Source organism: Pelophylax lessonae (assembly GCF_965119305.1).
Source record: "Pelophylax lessonae genome assembly, chromosome: 8".
NCBI classification, from domain to species: domain Eukaryota; kingdom Metazoa; phylum Chordata; class Amphibia; order Anura; family Ranidae; genus Pelophylax; species Pelophylax lessonae.
In genome coordinates, this window is record NC_138775.1 from 146,811,380 (window position 1) to 146,834,823 (window position 23,444).

Sequence of the window (23,444 nt, forward strand, 5' to 3'; positions counted from 1 at the left end):
CCCGGTTGGGACTTTATTGTGTGCCCGCTACTATAAAGATTTGTGCTAGAAGCTTGTCCTCCTATTGATCATTTTGGAGTATCCTAAAACCCCTGAAGTCCTTTCCTGTTTCAAGTTATGCAGCAACAATTTTAAAAAGACATACCCTAGACTGAGCCGGTGTTGTCGGTGTGCGTGGAAACGTGCTTGTAGATGGCAACCTCTGTACTGCTGTGGGTGAGCGCTACATATGGGCAGATCGGCCACAGCTCCCTGCACACATCTGCCATTTCAGATGCAGGAAATCATTAGTGCTGCTGGAATTTGCAGGGTGTGCTAATCGCCTGTGTGAATGGTCTGTCATTGGCTTAGCTGCCGCAGCTCTTTATATATAAACGCCTGTCATTCCAGATTCTGAAATACGCAGGCTCTTGCTGCTGGAATTTACAGGCTGTGCTAATCACCCATGTGAATAGACACTAAACAATGCTTGTCATATTTGCTAGTCTCACCCACAACTATCTTCATATTATGAAGGTGGATAAACTTGGGTGTTTATCTATCTATCTATCTATCTATCTATCTATCTATCTATCTATCTATCTATCTATCTATCTATCTATCTATCTATCTATCTATCTATCTATCTATCTATCTATCTATCTATCTATCTATCTATCTATCTATCTATCTATCTATCTATCTATCTATCTATCTATCTATCTATCTAAAACATTTTTGAAGGAGCTAGGTAGGTTGTTCCAAACATCCTGGAGAACTAACCACAGAATTTCGGTGGATAAAGGCTGCCTCAAATCCTTCTGTCTCTTCATGTAATTCCGGCAGACTCAGTGATGTTGAATTCAGGGCTCTGTGGGGGCCAAGCCATCACTTTCAGGTCTCATTATTCTTCTTTATGCTGAAGATAGTTGTTATTGACATTGGCTGTATGTTTGGGGGTCATTTGGGGCCAGTGGCGGCCGGTGTATTGAGGGCGCAGGGGCGCCGCCCCCATCCATGCATCCGGCCCCCTAATCTGCATGCAGGGCGCCGGACGCATAGGGGCTTAATGTTTTTTTTTTAAATCACCTGATTAGAGCTAGAGGCTCTAATAGGGTGATGCAAAGGGTGGACCTGGGGCGCAGAGCAGTGCGCCCCGAGCCCACCCATTGTGTGACAATAGTGAATGAAAATTCGCTATTGTCACACCAATCCTCCTCCTGGCCAATCAGGAAGCGCATCCAATACGCGCTTCCTGATTGGCCGCAAGGCAAACCCCATGCCATTGGCCGAGGAGGAGGCGAAAGCGGGAGGACTGGAGGAGACGTGCCGCCGGGGGACACAGTGAGGAGAAGCCGCCGCCAGGACTGAAGAGAAGCCGCCGCTGCTCCAGGGCTCCAGGTAAGTGCACTGGTCTTGGGGGGGGGCCCACACTGCATTGAAGGGGACATGCACGCACGCTGGTCTCTGCATTGATGGGGTAACAGCAAGCTGGTCACTGCATTGATGGGGGCACGGCAAGATGGTCACTGCATTGAAGGGGGCACGGCAAGCTGGTCACTGCATTGATGGGGGCACGGCACACTGGTCACTGCATCGATGGGGGCACGGCACGCTGGTCACTGCATTGATGGGGGGCATGCTGGTCACTGCATTGAATGGGGGCATACTGTAGTAACTCTGCATTGAATGGGGGCTCGCTGTAGTAACTCATTGATGGGGCACACTATACTTTGATCACTGATGGCCCCTTTTCCACTGTTTGGGGCTGCATTTCTGCAAATGAAGATAGAGATTTGGTCAGGATCAATGGTGTCCTCAATGCTGAGAAATACAGGCAGATACTTATCCACCTTGTCATATCATCAAGGAAGCGTGTGATTTGTCCCAATTTTTTTTCTGCGGCAGGAATATGAACAAAGAGTCCAGGAAGTGATGGTTTGGCACTGACAGAGCCCTAATCCCAACATCATCGAGTCTGTCTGGGAGTACATTAATAGACAGAAGGATTTGAGACAGCCAACATCAACAGAAGATCTGTGGTTTGTTCTCCAACATGTTTGTAACAATCTACCTGCCAAGTTCCATTTAAAACTGTGTGCAAGTTTACCTAGAAGAATTGCTGTGGTTTTGAAGGCAAAGGGTAATCACACCAAATATTGACTTTACTTGGATTTCACTTCTGTTCATTTACTTTCTTTTTGGTTAATTGATAAAAATAAACTATTAACACTTCTTTTTCTGAAAATGTTTCTGAAAGCATTCTTAATTTACAGCATTTCTTTAACCACATTAAGACCGCCTGCCGCAGTTTTTCTGCGGCAGGCAGCCTCTCCTGCACGAACGGTCATGCGCCTGGTGCTGGAAGGGCAAGTGCGCACCGCCAGCAGCGCTCCCACCCCCACAAGGCAGCGGGGATGGCGATGCACGGGACCAGCGGCACCGATTGCCGCCAGCCATCTGCGATCTTTCCCCGCTGAGAGAGAAGAATGGTCAGCTGTTGTGAACACAGGTGATCGTTCTTCTCTCTGAAATGATCACTGAGCCCTGTGATCCTTCTATAGAGGATCACAGGTCTCTATGATCATACAGTAACATTGATTACTGTAGTAATATGGTCCCCCAAAAAGTGTCAAAAATGTCAGGTAGGGGTCCGAACTGTCTGCCGCAATGTAGCAAAAATAGCAGATCGTCGCCATTACTAGTAAAATATTAGTTTATATTTATTTATTTATTTTATATATAAACTAGTTTATATATAAAATAAATAAATAAAAATTACATAAATCTTTCCCCAGTTGGTAGATGCGATAACTTTTGTGCAAACCAATCAAAATACGTTTATTGCGATTTTTTTTTTTACCAAAAATATGTAGCAGAATACAAATTGGCCTAAAATGATGAAACATTTTTATTTTTTATTTTTTTATTTTTTTTGAGAATGTTATATAGCAGAATGTGAAAAATATATTTTTTTCAGAAATGTCGCTATCTTTTTGTTTATAGCGCAAAAAATAAAAATCACACAGGTGATCAAACACCACCAAAAGAAAACTCTATTTGTGGGGGAAAAAAAGGACATCAATTTTATTTCAGTACAGTGTCGCACGACCGTGCAATTTTCCGTTAAAATAACGCAGTGCCGAATCGCAAAAAATGGCCTGGTCATTAAGGGGGCAAATCCTTATGGTTCAGAAGTGTTTAAACCTGCCTAAAAGTTTTGTATTGTAGTAGTGTGTATATACATATATATTATATATCTTAAAGATAAATTTGCATTCTATTACATGTTATTTTAGGCTTTGTTCGATTTTTCTTCTGCTGGGTCACTTGGCATTTTGTAAATTGATAAAAATAAACTATTAAAAATTTAAAGCATTCTTACTCCTTACAGCATTTCCTCACACCTGCCTAAAACTGCCTAGTACTGTATATATATATAGATATAGATATATATATTGTTGTTCTACTACTTTACAGTTTTAATATATACATATATATGTATATGTGTATATATATATATATATACATATACATATATATGTATATATTAAAACTGCAAAGTAGTAGAATGAAATACAATATTTATATAATATTTATATATATTTATAATATGTATTTATAATATAATCATTAAGGCTCCGTTCACATCTAGGCGTTTTGGGGCGTTTTTGGGGCGTTTTTCTGCTCTAGGATCAGCTCTCAAAACGCCCAACAAGACAAATCCTATTCATTTCAATGGCCCCTGTTCACATCTGAGCGTTTTGACGCTGTATACAAAACGCCCAACACTCAAAAAAGTACATGAGCTTCTTTTTGGGCAGATTACAGGCGTTTTCCATTGATCTCTATTCAATCTAAAAACGCCTGCACAAAAATCGCGGTAAAAATCGCGGTAAAATCGCGGTAAAAAACGCCGCAAAAATCGCGGTAAAATCGCGGTAAAAAACGCGCGAAAAACGCTACGCTCAGGTGTGAATGTAGCCTTAGCTATAATAGGAAAGACAACAATACAACTATTTATTTATGAAAAGAAATGCTTGTGGGAACCCTCTTCTTGTATCCTACATGCCAAAGAAGCAGAGAATGAAAAGAGCTATGACCTGTAGCTCTACGTTACACGTCCTATTAAGAAGTAAGCATTGTGACCTTGCAGAAACGAGAAGAGCGTATGTGTGGTGCTTTCCCAAGCATTCAGCAATGCCCTACTGTTCTGCTTCAGCAAAAGCAGAGCTGCCTTTGATTAGCAGCTGACGTCATGAAGGTGTCGACTGGCAACCAGTGTGACTGAGGGAGATGTGTCCTCTTGTATGTCCGAGCCAGCTATTTAACTGTCCTCCTCACTTTCAAGTTCAAAGTGGCTTCATGTAAGCAGCAGCACTTTCACAGCCAGGCAGTGAAAATAGACTGTCAATGAGACTTGAAGAATGAGAGCAACGTGAGCCTCTGAATAAGCAGAGAATTGTTACAGTAGACATCAGTATACATGGTAAGGAAAATGTGCATGTTGCTTGACATGACCGCTGACTTGTTATCATATGCTGTAAAAAGACATTGTACAAATAGGTCTTACCCTTGCTCAGATGGTTACCCTTCTCTGCAGAAAACCTACAAGACACATCAGTTTCATGGATAATCATAGACATTATTCTCTCTGGGAAGCAAAGAATGTTTTACTTTTTAGTGTAGTTTTTAGTCTTACAGAGCTTGTCATATGCTGCCCAAAGGAGTGCACTTGTGAACACCTTTTAGTGAACTGCACTGACAGACAGCTTGAAGAATTTCCCTCTGGAATCCCAATGGATACCAGACAGCTAATTCTAACTCGTAACAATCTAACCTATTTGCCATCAGTGGATCTGAATCTTCTGATTGACCTCGTGTACCTGGACTGCAGCCACAATATTCTTGGAAGTTCCTTGGAAGCCACGTTCATTGCTATGCCATTGGTTTATCTGGACTTGAGCCATAATAATATCACCAAGATCACATCTGCCACTTTCTACCTTTTGACAAGTTTGGTTGTTTTGAAGTTATCAGACAATCCCAACTTGGAGGAGATTGAAAAGGATGCATTTGCCAACAATACAGGCCTTCGACAGCTGGATCTCAGTCGTACAGCACTGACTTATCTGGACGTCACTACAGTCAGTGAATTGCCTAGCCTACGAACACTAGGCCTTAGCTCAAACCCCTGGGACTGTTATTGCCCCTTGAAAGAATTCCTTAAATGGGTGATGGAAAGTGATATTTACTTCACAGGTGAGCAATTGAATCAGGTAAATATGTAACACTGTAAGCCAAGATGTTAAAAGAGACACAGTAAAAAGAAATCACATTTGGCAAAGAACATGAAAACTATCAGGTTTGTCTTTCCAAAATAAAAGACTAAGGTTGGGTGGTTGTATGAAAAGGATACCATACACTGGGTTGTTGAATCCATAATCAAATTTTGATTTTCATTGCATTTGTATGCATCTGTGTGGTACTTGGACTTGTAGTTCCATCTGAATGTATTCTACGTATGTATCATTACCTGTAGGGAATCAGCTGTTATATGGAGTTATGCTAGGAGGATTGAGAAAGATTGAAGAAGTGCTTGAATTCTGTACACTGGTGAAAATTGTGTTTTATATGAGTTTTGGAACTTTTTGTGCATTATTCATCTTGAATTGATTTTCAGGTTATTTGAATCTCAAGTTATGCTGTTTTTGGGCACCTAAAATATAAAGGGCCATACTAGGGAAACCATATTTAACAAGATAGAATGTGTTAGATATTTATGCTTATTAAATTAATGAATGAATGACTGGCATATAAAGTACCTGTTGTGCTGCATTTGTTTTCTTGTTCAGTTTTTTTTTCACTTCCTGTCCCTTCCTGGCTACACTGATCTCTCCACTGTATCTCTGGAATAAGTCATGGTTGTCACCATAGTCTTCTGGACTTCAAACACATTTTCCATTGTTTATCTCCATTACATGGTTGATTGATGAGACTAATAGTTACATAGTTACATAGTAGGTGAGGTTGAATAAAAACAATAGTCCATCCAGTTCAACCTGTGTAGGTGTGTGTGTGGCCGTAATCATCTCTCATACCCCTGAATGTTCTGATCCTTGAGATGTAAGTCCAAGAATCTTTTGAAAGCCACCATACTTCCCGCAGAAACCACCTCTTGTGGTAGAGAATTCCACAATCTTGTAGTCCTAACAGTAAAGAACCCCCCACGTTGCCTGAGGTTAAAATGCTTCTCCTCTAATTGCATTGTATGCCCTCGAGTCCTCATGCAATCCTTTCGACTGAATGTTTTTTTTTCTATGCCGAGATCACCATTGAGATATTTATAAATTGCTATCATGTCCCCTCTCAGGCGTCTCTTCTCCAGGGAGAATAAATCAAGCGATTGTAGACGCTCTTCATAATTAAGGTCCTCCAATCTCTTAATTAGTTTAGTTGCCCTTCTCTGGACTCTCTCCAGCTCCAACACATCCCTCCTGAGGACTGGCAACCAGAACTGGACAGAATACTCCAGATGTGGTCGGACCAGAGTTTTATCAAGTGGAAGGATTATAGTCTTATCTCTGGAATACATCCCTTTCTTTAAGTATGCTAATATTCTGCTGGCTTTGGCAGCTGCCGCTTGACATTGCATGCTATTGCCTAGTCTATCCTCTACCAAGACTCCCAGATCTTTCTCCATTTTTGATTCCCCCAAGGGTTCCCCCCCTAAAGTGTTTTGTGCTTTTATGTTTTTAGCCCCCAAGTGCAAAACCTTACACTTCTCCACATGAAACCTCATTTGCCATGTCGTTGCCCACTCTGTTATTTTGTCCAGGTCATTCTGTAGGACAGGGGTCTTCAAACTATGGCCCTCCAGTTGTTCAGGAACTACAATTCCCATCATGCCTAGTCATGTCTGTGAATGTCAGAGTTTTACAATGCCTCATGGGATGTGTAGTTCCACAACAGCTGGAGGGCCGTCGTTTGAGGATCCCTGCTGTAGGATATCTGCTTCATGCTATGCAGTTATTGCCCTGCCCAATTTTGTGTCATCTGCAAAAACTGATATAGAGCTACTGATCCCGTCCTCAATGCTGTTTATGAATAAATTGAACAAGGTTGGTCCCAGGACTGAGCCTCGGGGGGACCCCGCTTACCACCTCAGACCAGTCTGAGTATGCGCTGTTTATTACCACCCTTTGGACACGCCCTTTTAGCCAGTTCCGTATCCAAGAACAAACCCTGCGGTCGATGCCTGCAGACCTTATTTTATAAATTAAGTGCTTTGTGTGGAACTGTATCAAACGCCTTAGCGAAATCCAGGTACACCACATCCACTGGTCTCCCCCTATCTAGCTCACAGCTCACCTCCTCGTAGAATGTTAAGAGATTGGTTTGACAAGAACGCCCATTTGTAAATCCGTGCTGATTACTGTTGATGATGTTGTTGTCTTTAGCAAACTCTACGATATAGTCCCTTATCATCCCCTCCAGAAGTTTACATACTATTGATGTCAGACTGACAGGCCTATAATTTCAAGGGACATACCTCTGCCCTTTTTTGAATATCGGTATTACGTTAGCTTTCCTCCAATCCCCTGGTACAATTCCTGTCATAATACTGTCAGCAAAGATCAGGAACAGTGGTCTAGATATAATCTTACGCCATCCGGACCTGGTGATTTATTTGTGTTAATTTCATCCAGCCTTTCCCTGACTTCACCTCATTCGCTAACCTCTATAGTTTATTTGCCTTTAGTAAATCAGCCATAATGTTTCTATTACATGTACAAAATTGCAGGTATAGTGGCCTAACAATTATCTTACTAAAACAAAATGGTATTTAAGGGACCAACTGCATAAAAAAGGGAAGGACGCTATTCAAATCCTCCAACTCTATATTTTAATAGGTAAAATGAGATATGTAAAATATATATACTATGTTTAACTTGTTTGTTAAAGGTTTTACAAAAAAAGAGTGGTTACAACTCTCCATCTTACCAGAACAAAAGTGAAGGAAATCCAAAATGTAAAGTTCTCCAGAATAGCAATAGCTGGAAAATCCTCCAAAGAGGACACTGATTCTGGGGATAAATGTCTAAGAGGTCCCCTCACTTTTGGAGGTATGCCCTCTTACTTTTTTGTGTCTACTAGACAAAAAGTAAAGGAAATTCCTAGAATAGGACATAGATGCCCAAATAAAAAGGGTGCTAAATATTTCCTACTCTATCCAAAATAAAAAAGCATTAGAGCTGTAATAAGGTTTTTATTCCAGATTATTTTTACACATCATGGGCAGCAAGGACAAGGATAGGGCTATAAGGAAAGGGAAGGTGTGGTGTTTAAGTAATGGGACTGCAGATGCAGGGTCAGTAATGGAGAGAAGATAGAGAAGATGTAGCCTAAACCGACTCATAGATCCAAACCTTTCCTATTTTCAAACCTTATTCGTATTCTGCTATTGTATATCTGAGTGGCTGAGAAAACAAATCTGTATTAATGTGGGCCATTATACCCACCCTGTATGTACTCAAAAGAACCATGCTACCCTGTATAAAGGTACCCATAGACATAATAATTTCACCAGACAGAACTCAAGGAAAAACATTTAACAGCAACACAGACAGAAGCAAAAATAATGTTTTTAGTAGAGCTAAGTTGGCTATACACTAGCACAATTTGGTAAGAAATAATAGTTTTAAAAACTTTTGTTTGAATTTCTAATCATTGTTGTTGTACAATCGTTTAGTCGTGCCCGACTCTTCGTGACCTCATGAACCATAGCGCGCCAGGCTTTTATTCCACTGCCTCCCGAAGCTTGCTTAACCACATACTACCCACCCACCATCAAATGACGGCGGAGCGGTGTAGCTATTGTTCTGGGATATGACAGTGCAGCAGAACAGCCTCTCTCGCACACACAACTGGGGGCATGGAGCAGCGATCATGACCGCGCCGTGTTGCTAGGACACGGCATGATCCCGATCTCGGTAAAGAGTCAATGACATGACTCTTTACCCATGTGATAGGCTGGTGCTGCCCATCAGTGTCCATCAGTGCCGCCCATCAGTGCCCATCAGTGCCACCCGTCAGTGTCCATCAGTGCTGCCTGTCAGTGCCCATCAGTGCTGGCCATCAGTGCCGCCTTTCCATGCCCATCAGTGCCCATCAGTGCCGCCTATCAGTGCTCATCAGTGCCGCCTATCAGTGGCGCCTATCAGTGCCGCCTATCAGTGCCCATCAGTGCGGCATATTAGTACCTCCTCATCAGTGCCACCTCATCAGTGCCCATCAGTGCAGCCTATCAGTGCCCATCAGTGCCACCTCGTCAGCGCACATCAGTGAAGGAGAAAAAAATATTTATTTTCAAAATTTCAAATGAATGTATGTTTTTGACCAACAGTGATGATAAAACTCAAAGGGGCAGGATGGAAAATGTTTCCAACTAACATATTTCTGAAAGTATATATGCTTTCGTTCGAAGAACCACATTCAGTCCAAAATCGAATTTTAAAAGCTTAACATTTTTTTTAAAGGACTTTCGAATGACATCCATTCAGTCACGAATGTAGAAAGAATTTTTGCACAAATGTTCGTACGCATATTCATGTGAATGTTCCCTCAAAGATCTGCATGTGTATAGCCAGTTATCAAAACTAAAAAAAAAATTAAATGGAACGATGATCTCAATATTTAGTAGTCTTGTAGAGAAGAGTTATCCAGTGAACAGCCCCACTGTGAGGAGTGAGTCTTTGTAATAGGATCCCTTTTAGGTGAGCCGTTCTAAAAATCAGTTTTGTAGGGAAAATCATAGAATAAAAATAGAAGCACTGACAAAGAAGTAGAGTTTTAGCAGAGCTATACTGGAAAGTCAGACAAAAGAAAAGCATACTATTTATTATAAATTATTAAATTTATCAAAAAATTTTAATACTACACAAAGATAATCCTAGTAAATACAAAATGCAGATTTTAAATGATGATTTATTTATTAAGGGAAAAAAGCTGTCCAAACCTGCCTGGCCCTATGTGAAAAGTAATGCCCCCCCCCCCCCGCTAAATCATGAATGAACTGTGATTAACCACATTTTTTAAACTTACTTGCCACACCCAGGCCTCATTACTGCCAGACCTGTTGAATCAAGAAATCACTTTCTAAAAAGTTTCTAAGGTTTGGGACTCCAGCAAACCATGATGGGAGCCATTATGAACAAGTGGACAAAACTTGCAACAGTGGTAAACCTTTCCAGGAATGGCCCACCTACCAAAATTACTCTAAGAGCAAAACAATGGCTCATCCAGGAGGTCATAAAAAAAATCTAGAACAAAATCCAAAGAACTGCAGGCCTCACTTGCCTCAGTTAAGGTCAGTGTTCATGATTCAACAATAGGAAAGAGACTGGGCAAAAATGGCATCCATGGGAGAGTTCCAAGTCAAAAGCCACTGCTGACCAAAAAGAACTCAAAGATTCGTCTCACATTTATCAAAAAACATCTTGATTATCCCCAAGACTTTTGGACAAATATTCTGTGGACTGATGAGACAAAAGTTGAACTTTTTGGATCGTGTTTGTCCCTTTACACGTGGCGTAAAACGAACACAGCATTTTATAAAAAAAAACATCATACTAACAGTCAAACATGGTGGTGGTAGTATGATGGTCTGAGGCTGCTTTGCTTTGATGACTTGGCATAATTGACTTGGTATAATTGATGGCATAATTGATGGAACCATGAATTCTGCAGGAAGGAGAATGTCCAGCCATCAGTTTGCTATCTCAAGCTCAAGCGCACTTGGGTTACCCAGCAGGACAATGACCCAAAACACACTAGCAAGTCCACCTCTGAATGGCTCAAAAAAACAAAATTAAGGTTTTGGAGTAGCCTAGTCAAAAACCAGACTTTAATCCCATTTTAAATGCTTTGGTATGAACTTAAATAGGCCGTTCATGCTTGAAAACTTTTTAACCACTTGCCGACCGCCAGCAGTACATATACTGCGGCAGGTCGGCTCTGTCCCGCAAAACGAAGTAACTGTACGTTGTTTCGTGGGACCGCTAGTGGGGGTGCGCCGTGCATACACCGATTGGCTACAAAGGGAGCCAATCAGCAGGTCCAGCGGGTGTGATGCCCGCCAGGCACCCACGATCGCTCCCTGCGGAGACAGAATTGTGGTCTGCCGTTGTAAGCACGACAGACCGCTGTTCTGTCAGTAATGAGCGCAGGGATTCTGTGTTCCTTCAATTTAAGAACACAGGTCTCTGTGTTCAGCAAGCCCACCCCCCCCCCCCCCACCCCACAGTTAGAAAGCAACCTGCAGGGACACATTTAACCCTTTGATTGCCCCTGGTGTTAAACCCTTCCAGTAGAGTAACAGTGCATATTTTTAGAACTAATTACTATAGTAATGTCACTGGTCCCCCCAAAAGTGGCAAAAATGTCAGTTAGGTGTCCGATCTGTCCGTCACAATGTCGCAGTCCCGCTAAAAATCGCTGATCATCGCCATTGCTAGCAAAAAATAAATAAATGAAAATGACATAAATCTTTCCCCTAGTTTGTAGACATGATAACTTTTGCGCAAACCAATCAATATACACTTATTGGGATTTTTTTTTTACCAAAAATATATAGCAGAATACATATTGGCCTAAATTGATGAAAATTTAAATTTTTTAATTTTTTATTGGGAATGTTTTATAGCACAAAGTAGAAAATATTGTTGTTGTTTTTTTTTTTTCAGAATTGTCACTCTTTTTGTTTATAGCGCAAAAAATTTAAATCCCAGAGGTGATAAAATACCACTAAAAGAAAGCTCTATTTGTGGTAAAAAAGGACATAAATTTATATGGGTACAGCGCCGCATGACCGCACAATTGTCAGTTAAAATAACGCAGTACCGTATCACAAAAAACTGCCTGGTCATTAAGGGGGTAAAACCTTCCGGTCCAGAAGTGGTTAAAACAATTCTGCAAAGAAGTGTGGGCCAAAATTCTTCCACAGCAATGTGAAAGAATCATTGCCAGTTATCACAAACGCTTGATTGCAGTTGTTGCCATCAAGGGTGGCACAATCAGTTATTAAGTTTAGGGTCAATTACTTTTTCACATAGGGCCAGGCAGGTTTCTACAGCTTTTTCCCTTAATACAATAAATCATCATTTAAAAATTGCTTTGTATTTACTCAGGGTTATCTTTGTGTAATATTAAAATTTGTTTGATGATCTGAATGATTTAAGTGTGACAAATATGCAAAAAATTAAAAATCAGGAAGGGGCCAAATACCTTTTCACAGAACTGTATGGGCAGGCTGAATGTACCAAGTTGATCAATCGATCAACTTGGGTACAACCAGCCTGCAGGATTTTACATACAATTATCACTAGTGCCTGGTATATAGCAACTAGCAACAATCACTGTTCCAATGCAAAAAGCAAGGTCCATGAAGACATGGATGAGCGAGTTTGGAGTGGAGAAACTTGACTGCCCTCTTTCCGATAGAACACCTATGGGATAAATTAGAGCGGAGACTGCAAGCCAGGCCTTCTTGTCCACCATCAGTGCCTGACCTAACAAATGTGCTTCTGGAAGAATGGTCAAACATTCCCATAGACACACTCCTAAACCTTGTTTAGCTGTTATAGCTGCAAAGGGTGGGCCAGCTCAATATTGAACCCTACGGACTAAGACTGGGATGCCATTAATGTTCATGTGCGTGTAAAGGCAGGAATCCCAATACTTTTGACATTATAGTGTATATGCTGTGAATTGGAAAAACGAATGGCAGAAGTGCCACTCGCCAGCCATAGTCCCTGACTATTAATGCTGGAGTGAGCCCCAAAGCAAAATTAGGAAGAAGGGTAAGGTACAGCTTGGGATATCCTAAAGTACATGGGTTTGTATACTCTACACTAGGCCATAATCTCTTCTAAATCTTTCTGAAAGTCTCTCTTTTTAAAGTTTCTGATTGTTACCTTCACAATCATAGACTATTGCTGGCAGGACTCTTGTGTACTTCATCACGTGTCTATATGTGGGGGAAACCAGCAGCCTGCTTTCCCTTGTACTGCTTTTACCTTTTCCAGCAGCCAACATCTTCAGGGGATTTTCCCAGGAAGAGAGATCCCTGCATCTTTCTATGCACCCAGCCCCAAGGCTGAGGAGAGTCTGACCTCTAAGCTGATATCCTGAAAGGGCAACAGCCCAAGAGGAAAGAGAAAGAACAGGAAATGGCTCAAATATTTATTAGTTCTCCCAGCATGCCTCACCAGGTTCCTCAAGCTTACTGATTGGTCAGGCTTTCAGATATCCATAACACAGAATCACATCTCTCTAGCCCAACCTGCTGGAGCAAGTTCAAACAAAATGTGACTGAGAATATAAACTCTGCTTAGACGAACACTTTTTTGAGGTGCAGTTAGGCTGTACTACAGCCAACTGCTGGCTACAGGATTACCAAAAATACAAAAAGGAATTTAGTAAAAATTCAAATCCACTTACATTTTTGTGAATGATATATACAGAGCAGTTGTCCAAAGCATGTAACATGCACCACAGCATATAAAGGTACACTGGTCTTGAGTGCATACAGCATACAACTCAACATATATAGTGCAGCATGCTCCCTCAGAGAAGTTATTTTTCGTTGATAGTCAGTGTATATATCTCTGTTACAAGTGTCCATATTAGATTGGGTGACTCTGTTGTTATTTGTGTAATTGCCACTTGTACTTATAGGCTGGTGTAAAAAACATGCAATAAGCAAGCCAGTAATGCATATTTACCAGAGTGAACTCAATTAGTTGGTTACCCAGTAATGGCAGCCCTCATACCACTATACTCAACTTTTCTTCTTCAAAGTTCAATTACAGCCAAAATATTAACTACTTCAGCTCCGGAAGGCTTTACCCCCTTCCTGACCAGAACACTTTTTGCAATGTGGCACTGTGCTTTTTTACCTGGTAATTGTAAGGTCATGCAACACTGTACCCAAACAAAATGTGTGTCCTTTTTTTCCCCACAAATAGAGCTTTCTTTTGGTGGTATTTCATCACCACTGGGATTTTTCTTTTTTGCAATATAAACTAAAAAATACCAAAAGGTTTTTTAAAAAATAAAATTTTCTACTTTTTGTTATAAAAAAAACCCATTTAGGCCAAAATGAATGTAGCCACATGTCTTGGGTAAAAAAAAAATTCAATAGGCAAAAATTTATTGATTTGCGCAAAAGTTATAGCGTCTACAAACTACGGTACATTTACTTGAATTTATACAGCTTTTAGTTTATGACTGCCTATCTCATTTCTTGAGGTGCTAAAATGGCAGGGCAGTACAAAACCCCCAAATTACCCCTTTTTGGAAAGTAGACACCCCAATTACCGTATATACTCGAGTATAAGCCGAGTTTTTCAGCATGTTTTTTCATGCTGAAAGTGCCTCCCTCGGCTTATACTCGAGTCACTGTCTTCACTGCATGCCCGGAATAGCCTAACGTGTTCGGGTTTTCCCGAGCATCGGCGGCGCATTTGCGGTGACGTAGTATTGGCGACGGGCGGCGCAATTTTTAAATCAAAAGCGGCTCACCGACAGGTAAGTGAGGCTCCCCGGCAGCCCCTGCATTTCCTCATGCAGTGCTGCGGGCATGGTACAGGACATTCTCCTGTGCCATGCCTGTACTTACTGTGCCATGCCTATACCTACTGTGCCATGCCTATACCTACTGTGCCATGCCTGTACATACTGTGCCATGCCTGTACATACTGTGCCATGCCTGTACTTATTGTGCCATGCCTATACCATCACCTGTGCTATGCCTATACCATCACCTGTGCCATGCCTATACCATCTCCTGTACCATGACCTGTACCATGCCTGTACCATGACCTGTGCCATGCCTGTACCTTGACCTGTGGCATGCCTGTACCATGAACTGTGCCATGCCTATACCATCACCTGTGCCCTGACCTGTGCCATGCCCTTACCATGACCTGTGCAATGCCTATACTATGACCTGCGCTATCTCCTGTACCATGCCCGCAGCCCCTGTTTTGTGTCTTGTAGTGGTCCAGTTGGGTCCAGTAGCTGCTGCATTTCCCACCCTAGGCTTATACTTGAGTCAATAAGTTTTCCCACTTTTTTTGTGGTAAAATTAGGGGTCTCGGCTTATATTCGGGTGGGCTTATACTCGAGTGTATACGGTAATTGGCTGAGAGGCATATTGAGCCCATTGAATATTTCATTTTGTTGCCACAAGTGATTGAAAAATGAAAAAAATAAAATAAAATTTACATCCCAAAATACATTCTGCTGCTTCTCCTGAGTATGGGGATACCACATGTGTGAGAATTTTTGGGTCCCCAAAAACCAATCACCACCTTCAGAATTTCAAAGGGCGTAAATTGGTAATTTCACTTCCTCACTACCTATCACAGTTTCGGAGGCACTGAAATGTCAAGATAGCACAGCCCCCCCCCCCCAAATGACCCCATTTTGGAAAGTAGACACCCCAAGATATTTGCTGAGAGGCATGTTGAGTCCATAGAATATTTTATATTTTGCCAAAAGTTTTGTGAAAATGACAAAAATGTTTTTCTTTTTTTACACAAAGTTGTCACTTAAATAATATATTGCTCACACATGCCATGGGTATATGTGAAATTACTCCCCAAAATACATTCTGCTGCTTCTCCAGAGTACAGGGATACTACATGTGTGAGACTTGTTGGCAGTCTAGCTGCGTACAGGAACCAATTACTGCCTTCAAGCTTTCTAAGGGCGTAAATTGTTGATTTCACTCCTCACTACCTATCACAGTTTAGGAGGCCATGAAATAGAGGGGGGCTTATAAAAGCAGTCTAGTGGCTAATTAGCTGCTAGGATTGCTTTTACATGAAAGCCGTCTGCCGGTTGAAAAAAACGATACTAAGATGATGTCTAAACCTGCAGGCATCATTCCGGTATAACCACTCAATATACCAGTAGGTTGGTGGTCCTTGTTGGACATATATTGTAATGTTTTTTTTTAACATGCAGCCTGTGGGCTGAACGAAAAAAGAGAACCTAACAGATTCCTCCAAAAAAAGTGAATAAAAATATATGCCGAAGCATTGGGGAGATCCGCCCTCTGTGTCCACCCCATTCCCTATGCTTCGGTATATATGCTTTTTTTTAACTGCGGTGGTGAAATCACCTCCTACAGTGCTGGAGTCACAGATTTACCGTGAGAGCGAACCCTGTTGCTGTCAAAATAAACTAAATCAGTGGTGCAGCTGAATGGCGTACCTGCAAAGCAAAAAAATGTTAACGATAAAAGCCACTATCAATAAAACATTAACTCAATAAAACAACTTTTTTATTGCAATCTGTGCCAAAAAAAGAGTAAAAAATATATGGCAAAGCATAGAACCAATCCGCCCCCATGTCCACCCTAGCCCCTATGCTTCGCCATATATGCTCTTTTTTTTAACTGTGGTGGTGAAATCACCTCCTACAGGGCTGGAGTTGCTGATTTTACGTATTGTGAGAGCAAACCCTGTTGCTGTCAAAAAAGGCAAATCAATGCTGCAGCTGAATGACATACCTACAAAGCAATCAATGGTTAACAATAAAACACAGTAACAGTACAGTAAAACAGCAGAATGACATACCTGAAAAGCAAACAATGGTTAACAATAAAACACAATAACAGTACAGTAAAACAGTAGAATGACATACCTGCAAAGCAAACAATGGTTAACAATAAAACACAGTAACAGTACAGTAAAACAATAGAATGACATACCTGAAAAGCAAACAATGGTTAACAATAAAACACAGTAACAGTACAGTAAAACAATAAAATGACATACCTGAAAAGCAAACAATGGTTAACAATAAAACACAGTAACAATAAAACATTACAGTATAGCATTAAATACAGTAAAAAAGTAAGAACAATAAAACAACAACTATTTTTGTCTTTTTTATTTATTTTTTCATTTTTTATGTTTTTTTTTTGTCTTTTTTACACTTTTGTTGTAACTAAAAACTTTCCAGGTTAGAGTCTCTCACAATGTAATAGCCATCTAACATCTTTCAAGACCCTGTGTGAAAGTGTGCCCTAGACTGTGCCATGCTGTGTCCTATACTAATACTCCACTAGTGTGTGGAAACAGTCACCGATGCAGAGACCAGGTTCGCCAGGACAGGAGGGACAGAAATAATGGGTGTCACGCCAATATCTGCGATTGCTACAGACACAGCATCTTTTTTGGGGAGCTCTTTGGGTAGGGGTACCAGGGAGGACATCCAGAAAATGCCTCTCATGCAGCCGGCTCACTGCATCTTGATTGGGAAATTGGGCCACAGAACCTTCTGGATACAGAAGGCTGTGATGACTGCTTTCTGGAATTTAAGGAAGGATCTACTTATTCCAGGACACTTTGCGTCGTACATAAGCGTTGAAAAGAGCCAATGGGAATAAGTATACAGACACTTTTTTGTGCCAGCGTCTGGCCTTACGGGCAAATAAGTACAGCCCCATCATCTGGTCATTGAAGTCCACCCCTCCCATTTTACAGTTGTAGTCGTGGACACAGAGGGGCTTCTCAACAACACCAGTCACCGTTGTAATTTGGACTGCCGTATCTGCGTGAATGTAAGACAGAACAAAAATGTTCCATATGTCCTTCCACCTCACTGAAATAAATTCATTGCACCTCAAGCAGGCTCTCTGACTAAGTGGGGCATTTAGAAGCCATTGGGGGAAGCCCCAGCGATTAGATCACACAGTGTTACATGCGCCAATTCCTAACTGAAAGAGGTGTCCTAAAAATTGGCACAGTTGTGTAGAAGTTGTCCACTTATAAATGGTACCCCTTTCTGAATCAGGGTGACACCAAGTCCCAAATATTCTTGCCACTGCTCCCTATGTAGTCTGGGCAGTCAGGGGGCTCCAGGCTGCTATCTTTTCCCTTGTAAACCAGGAAATGACATGTATAGCCTGTTGCCCTGTCACGGAGCTTATACATCTTGACCCCATATCTAGCACGCTTGCTGGGGAGAAACTGTTTGAAAGTAAGGTGGCCAGAAAACTTAATCAGGGACTCATCAACGCAGACGTCTTGTTGGGGGATAAACAAGGCTGTGTCATGGTCTTACCTTCTTGCTGTTCTCCTTCGTTTGACATGTGCTGGTGGCCATCTTGGTTTCTGGGTTTCTTGTAGCCTCCCACCCTGCGGCTCCTCCTTCCCACTGGGAGGAGCTGGATGCCTAGCTCATATATATAGGTGGTCTGTGGCTTCAGTTCCCTGCTTGGTCCTCCTGTGTTCACATGCTTCTAAGACTGCTGCTGGTTCCTGATCCTGGTTTCGTCTGACTACCCTGCTGGTTCCTGATCCTGGCTTCGTCTGACTACCCTGCTGGTTCCTGATCCTGGCTTTGTCTGACTACCCTGCTGGTTCCTGATCCCGGCTTCGTCTGACTACCCTCCTGGTTCCTGACCTCTGGCTTCGCAAGGACTCTGCTTCGGTTTCACCATCCGTTTGGACTTTTGCTTTACAGCTTGATTTTCAATAAAGCCTTCTTATTTTCACTTATCTGTTGTTGTACGTTTGGTTCATGGTTCCGTGACATTAGGACCAAGCCATGAACTCTGACGGTACAGGGCCATCCTCGCTACCCACGCTGGTTGCCAGACTTGATCAGCAGGATCACCTGTTGGGTCGGTTCGCCGTGGCGTTGCAAACCCTGCTTGAACGCACGGTACCACAGGCCATGAATTCTGACGGTACAGGGCCATCCTCACTACCCACGCTGGTTGCCAGACTTGATCAGCAGGATCACCTGGGTCAGTTCGCCGTGGCGTTGCAAACCCTGCTTGAACGCACGGCTCATTTAGCTCCCGTTGCCGATGGGTCGGTTGTCGCTCCTGGGCCCGCTCCTACTGCCGCTCCGGTTGTTGCGCCAGAGTCTACCCCGACACCTGTTGTTGTGCCTGCGGTGTTTCGGGGTATGTCCGGTTCTGCCCCCCTTCCACAGCGCTTTGGGGGAGAGCCAACTCAGTGCCGAGGTTTCCTTAACCAGGTGGGCATTTATTTCGAGTTGCTGCCACATGCCTTTCCTACTGAGAGATCAAAGGTGGGCTTCTTAATCTCGCTGCTCTCGGACAAGGCCTTGGCCTGGGCCAGCCCTTTATGGGAGAACAACAATCCGGTGGTTGCCGAGTTTTCCGGTTTTGTTGCTTCTCTTCGGAAGGTATTCGATGTGCCGGCTCGTGCTGCCTCTGCTGCGAAGCTCCTTATGTCCATCAGACAGGGTTCACGATCCGTAGCTGAGTACGCCATTGAGTTTCGTACCCTGGCAGCAGAGGTGGGCTGGAATAATGAGGCTCTGGTCGCTGCTTTCTCTCATGGTCTCTCGGATGCCTTGAAGGATGAGGTTGCAGCTAAGGACCTACCAGTGGAGCTTGAGTCTCTTATTTCTTTCCTGATTTTGATTGACACCAGACTCAGGGAGAGACCTTCCTTTAAGGAGAGTCTGCGGAGGCCTCCTAACAGATTGGCGCCTACCTTTGCTGTCCCACCCGTGCCTCCCTCTCCTCCCACGCCTCCTGGGGATGACTTGTCTGGGGGTGAACCCATGCAGCTGGGGTTTGCTCGCCTGTCCGAGGGGGAGAGGGTACTCCGGAGACGCGAGGGCCGATGCATGTACTGTGGTCTCGGTGGGCATTTTCGGTTGGCATGTCCGAACCGTCCGGGAAACGCTCGCACCTGAGATCCTGTCGGGGGCAGATCTTGGGTGGAGTCTCCTCGTCCCCGGTTTCCCGTGTTGACAAACCACTGATCACTGTTGTCCTCTCCTGGGTCGGGGGCTCGGTGACGACCCAGGCGTTGGTGGACTCTGGTGCTGGTGGTTTGTTCATTGATAGTGTGTTCGCTGCCGCCAATTCCATTCCTCTGCAGGCTCGAGGTTCTCCTCTGGCTCTTGAGGCGATAGACGGCAGACCCCTTCTGCCGCCACACGTGACTCATGAGACCCTTCCAGTGGGGTTAGCCATTGGTGCCGTCCACAGAGAGTCGGTCTGCTTCCAGGTTATTTCGTCTCCACACTACTCGGTGGTCTTGGGGTACCCCTGGCTCCAGAAGCATAATCCGATTTTCGATTGGAGATCGGCCGAGATCCTCTCGTGGTCACCGCAGTGTGGGGCCAGTTGCATCCATGGGCCTGTCAAGTTGCTGTGTACTTCCTCGGACTCTCTGTTGCCTCCTGAATACGAGGAGTACCGGGATGTATTCGATAAGGTGCGCGCGGTTGCCCTACCTCCGCACCGCCCATACGATTGTGCCATCGAGTTACAATCTGGTGCCATTCCCCCTCGTGGCAAAGTCTATCCACTGTCGGTAGCGGAGAATGAGGCCATGGAGGAGTACGTGAGGGAGGCGCTTTCACGCGGACACATTCGCAAATCCTCGTCCCCGGCAGGGGCTGGATTTTTCTTTGTGAAAAAGAAGGGCGGTGAGTTGAGGCCTTGCATCGATTACAGGGGTCTCAATCGCATCACGATCAAGAACGCTTACCCGATACCCTTGATTTCCGAGCTGTTCGATCGCCTTAAAGGGGCCACGGTCTTTACCAAACTCGACCTGAGGGCGGCATATAACCTCGTAAGGATCAAGGCGGGCGATGAGTGGAAGACCGCGTTTAACACCAGGACCGGTCATTATGAATCCTTGGTTATGCCCTTTGGGCTGTGCAATGCGCCCGCAGTCTTTCAGGAATTCATCAACGATGTTTTCCGTGACCTGTTGCAGCAGTGTGTGGTGGTCTATTTGGATGACATCTTGGTATACTCTGAGTCCATGGAGACCCACATTCTGGATGTCAAACGAGTGTTGCAACGGTTACGAGAGAACAAGCTGTTCGGTAAGCTTGAGAAATGCGAATTTCACCGATCCCAGGTAACCTTCTTAGGTTACATCATTTCCGCTGAGGGGTTCTCCATGGATCCTGAGAAGGTTTTGGCTGTCTTACAGTGGCCCCAGCCCAGTGGTCTTCGCTCCCTGCAGCGCTTTTTGGGCTTCGCCAATTATTATCGGAAGTTCATCAGGGACTTTTCCATGCTAGCCAAGCCTCTCACGGATCTGACCAGGAAGGGCAGTAATTCCCAGGTCTGGCCGCCCGAGGCCATCCGAGCTTTTGAGGCTCTAAAGTCCGCCTTTGTGTCGGCTCCGATTCTGTCGCATCCCAACCCTGGGTTGCCCTTTGTCCTCGAGGTGGACGCGTCTGAGACGGGAGTAGGCGCCCTTCTGTCTCAGCGTAGAACACCAGAGGGTCCTCTGCTTCCTTGTGGGTTTTACTCCCGGAAACTGTCTTCCGCGGAGTGCAACTACCAGATTGGTGACAGGGAGTTATTGGCCATCGTGCAGGCTCTTAAAGAATGGAGGCACTTGCTCGAGGGTTCGGTGGTTCCGGTCCCCATCCTGACGGACCACAAGAATCTGACCTACCTTTCTGAGGCCAAGAGATTGACACCACGTCAGGCCAGATGGGCCCTGTTCTTGTCACGTTTTAATTACGTGGTCTCCTACCTACCCGGTTCCAAGAACATCAGGGCGGATGCCTTATCACGGCAGTACTCCGACCTGTCCAGGGAGGAGTCGATTCCGACTTCGGTCATACCTCCGAATCAGATCCTGGCCGCCATTCGCACCAGCCTGACCTCTCCCCTGGGTGAGCAGATTTTGGCGGCTCAATCTGGTGCTCCCTCTGGGTGCCCCAACGGCAGATGTTTTGTGCCTGAGGAGTTGCGCACTCGGTTGTTGCGAACCTACCATAACTCCAAGACCGCGGGGCATCCTGGAAAGAATCAGCTGTCCTGGGCTGTTTCACGTCTGTTCTGGTGGCCTTCCCTACGTTCCGACATCGCCGCATATGTAGCGGCATGCTCCGTTTGTGCCCAGAGTAAGTCCCCTCGGCACCTTCCGTTGGGCCTTCTGCAACCCTTAGCCACCGGGGAGCGCCCATGGTCACACCTGGGGATGGATTTCATTGTGGACCTCCCTGCATCCCGAGGCCATACGGTCATTCTCATGATTGTGGATCGGTTTTCCAAAATGTGCCACTGTGTTCCTCTCAAGAAGTTACCCTCTGCACAGGAGTTGGCCACGATTTTTGCCAGGGAGGTCTTCCGGTTGCACGGTTTGCCCAAGGAGATTGTGTCGGATCGGGGGAGTCAGTTTGTGTCCAGGTTCTGGCGTGCCTTTTGCTCCCAGTTGGGGATTCATCTCTCCTTCTCCTCGGCCTACCACCCTCAGTCCAATGGGGCCGCAGAACGATCCAATCAGGCCTTGGAGCAATTCCTTCGTTGCTATGTCTCCGATCACCAAGACAATTGGGTTGACCTCCTGCCTTGGGCTGAGTTTGCCAGGAACACGGCGGTGAACTCTTCCTCTGGGACGTCTCCCTTCATGGCCAACTATGGGTTCCAACCTGCCGTGTTACCGGAGGTATTCTCTCCCCAGGATATTCCGGCTGTGGAGGATCACCTTTCCGTCCTACGTGCTTCTTGGGTACAGATCCAGAAGTCCCTTGAGGTCTCTGCGCAGCGCCAGAGACTCCAGGCTGATCGCAGATGAGCGCCTGCTCCTTCCTACCAGGCCGGAGACCGTGTATGGTTGTCCACCCGCAACCTCAACCTTCGAGTGCCCACTCCCAAGCTGGCGCCTCGCTTTGTTGGTCCCTTCCGAGTGCTTCGCAGGGTAAACCCGGTAGCCTATGCCCTTGCGCTTCCTCCTGGCATGCGGATCTCCAACGTGTTTCATGTCTCCCTGTTGAAGCCACTGGTGTGTAATCGTTTCACTTCCTCGGTTCCTCGGCCTCGTCCGGTCCAAGTGGGCAATCGAGAGGAGTATGAGGTGAGCAATATCCTGGACTCACGCCTGGTCCGCGGTCGGGTGCAGTTTTTGGTTCATTGGCGTGGTTATGGTCCAGAGGAGCGTTCCTGGGTTCCCTCCTCAGATGTCCATGCTCCTGCCTTGCTCCGAGCCTTCCACGCACGCTTCCCTCAGAAACCGTTCTTTACTCCGCGGAGGAGGGGCCCTTGAGGGGGAGGTACTGTCATGGTCTTACCTTCTTGCTGTTCTCCTTCGTTTGACATGTGCTGGCGGCCATCTTGGTTTCTGGGTTTCTTGTAGCCTCCCACCCTGCGGCTCCTCCTTCCCACTGGGAGGAGCTGGATGCCTAGCTCATATATATAGGTGGTCTGTGGCTTCAGTTCCCTGCTTGGTCCTCCTGTGTTCACATGCTTCTAAGACTGCTGCTGGTTCCTGATCCTGGTTTCGTCTGACTACCCTGCTGGTTCCTGATCCTGGCTTCGTCTGACTACCCTGCTGGTTCCTGATCCTGGCTTCGTCTGACTACCCTGCTGGTTCCTGATCCCGGCTTCGTCTGACTACCCTCCTGGTTCCTGACCTCTGGCTTCGCAAGGA

The 23,444-nt window shown here is 44.7% G+C and overlaps 1 protein-coding gene across 1 annotated transcript in view; it reads left to right on the plus strand.

Annotated features, from left to right (window-relative positions):
- Positions 1-4,310: 4,310 nt before the first annotated feature.
- The window catches only part of LRRC52 (leucine rich repeat containing 52), a 189,841-nt gene continuing 170,707 nt past the window's right edge, over positions 4,311-23,444 (plus strand). The window contains exon 1 of the mRNA XM_082266087.1: positions 4,311-5,241. Within this exon, the coding sequence (XP_082122213.1) occupies positions 4,563-5,241 (679 nt within the window). The 5' untranslated portion in view covers positions 4,311-4,562. The remainder of the gene's footprint in view (positions 5,242-23,444) is intronic.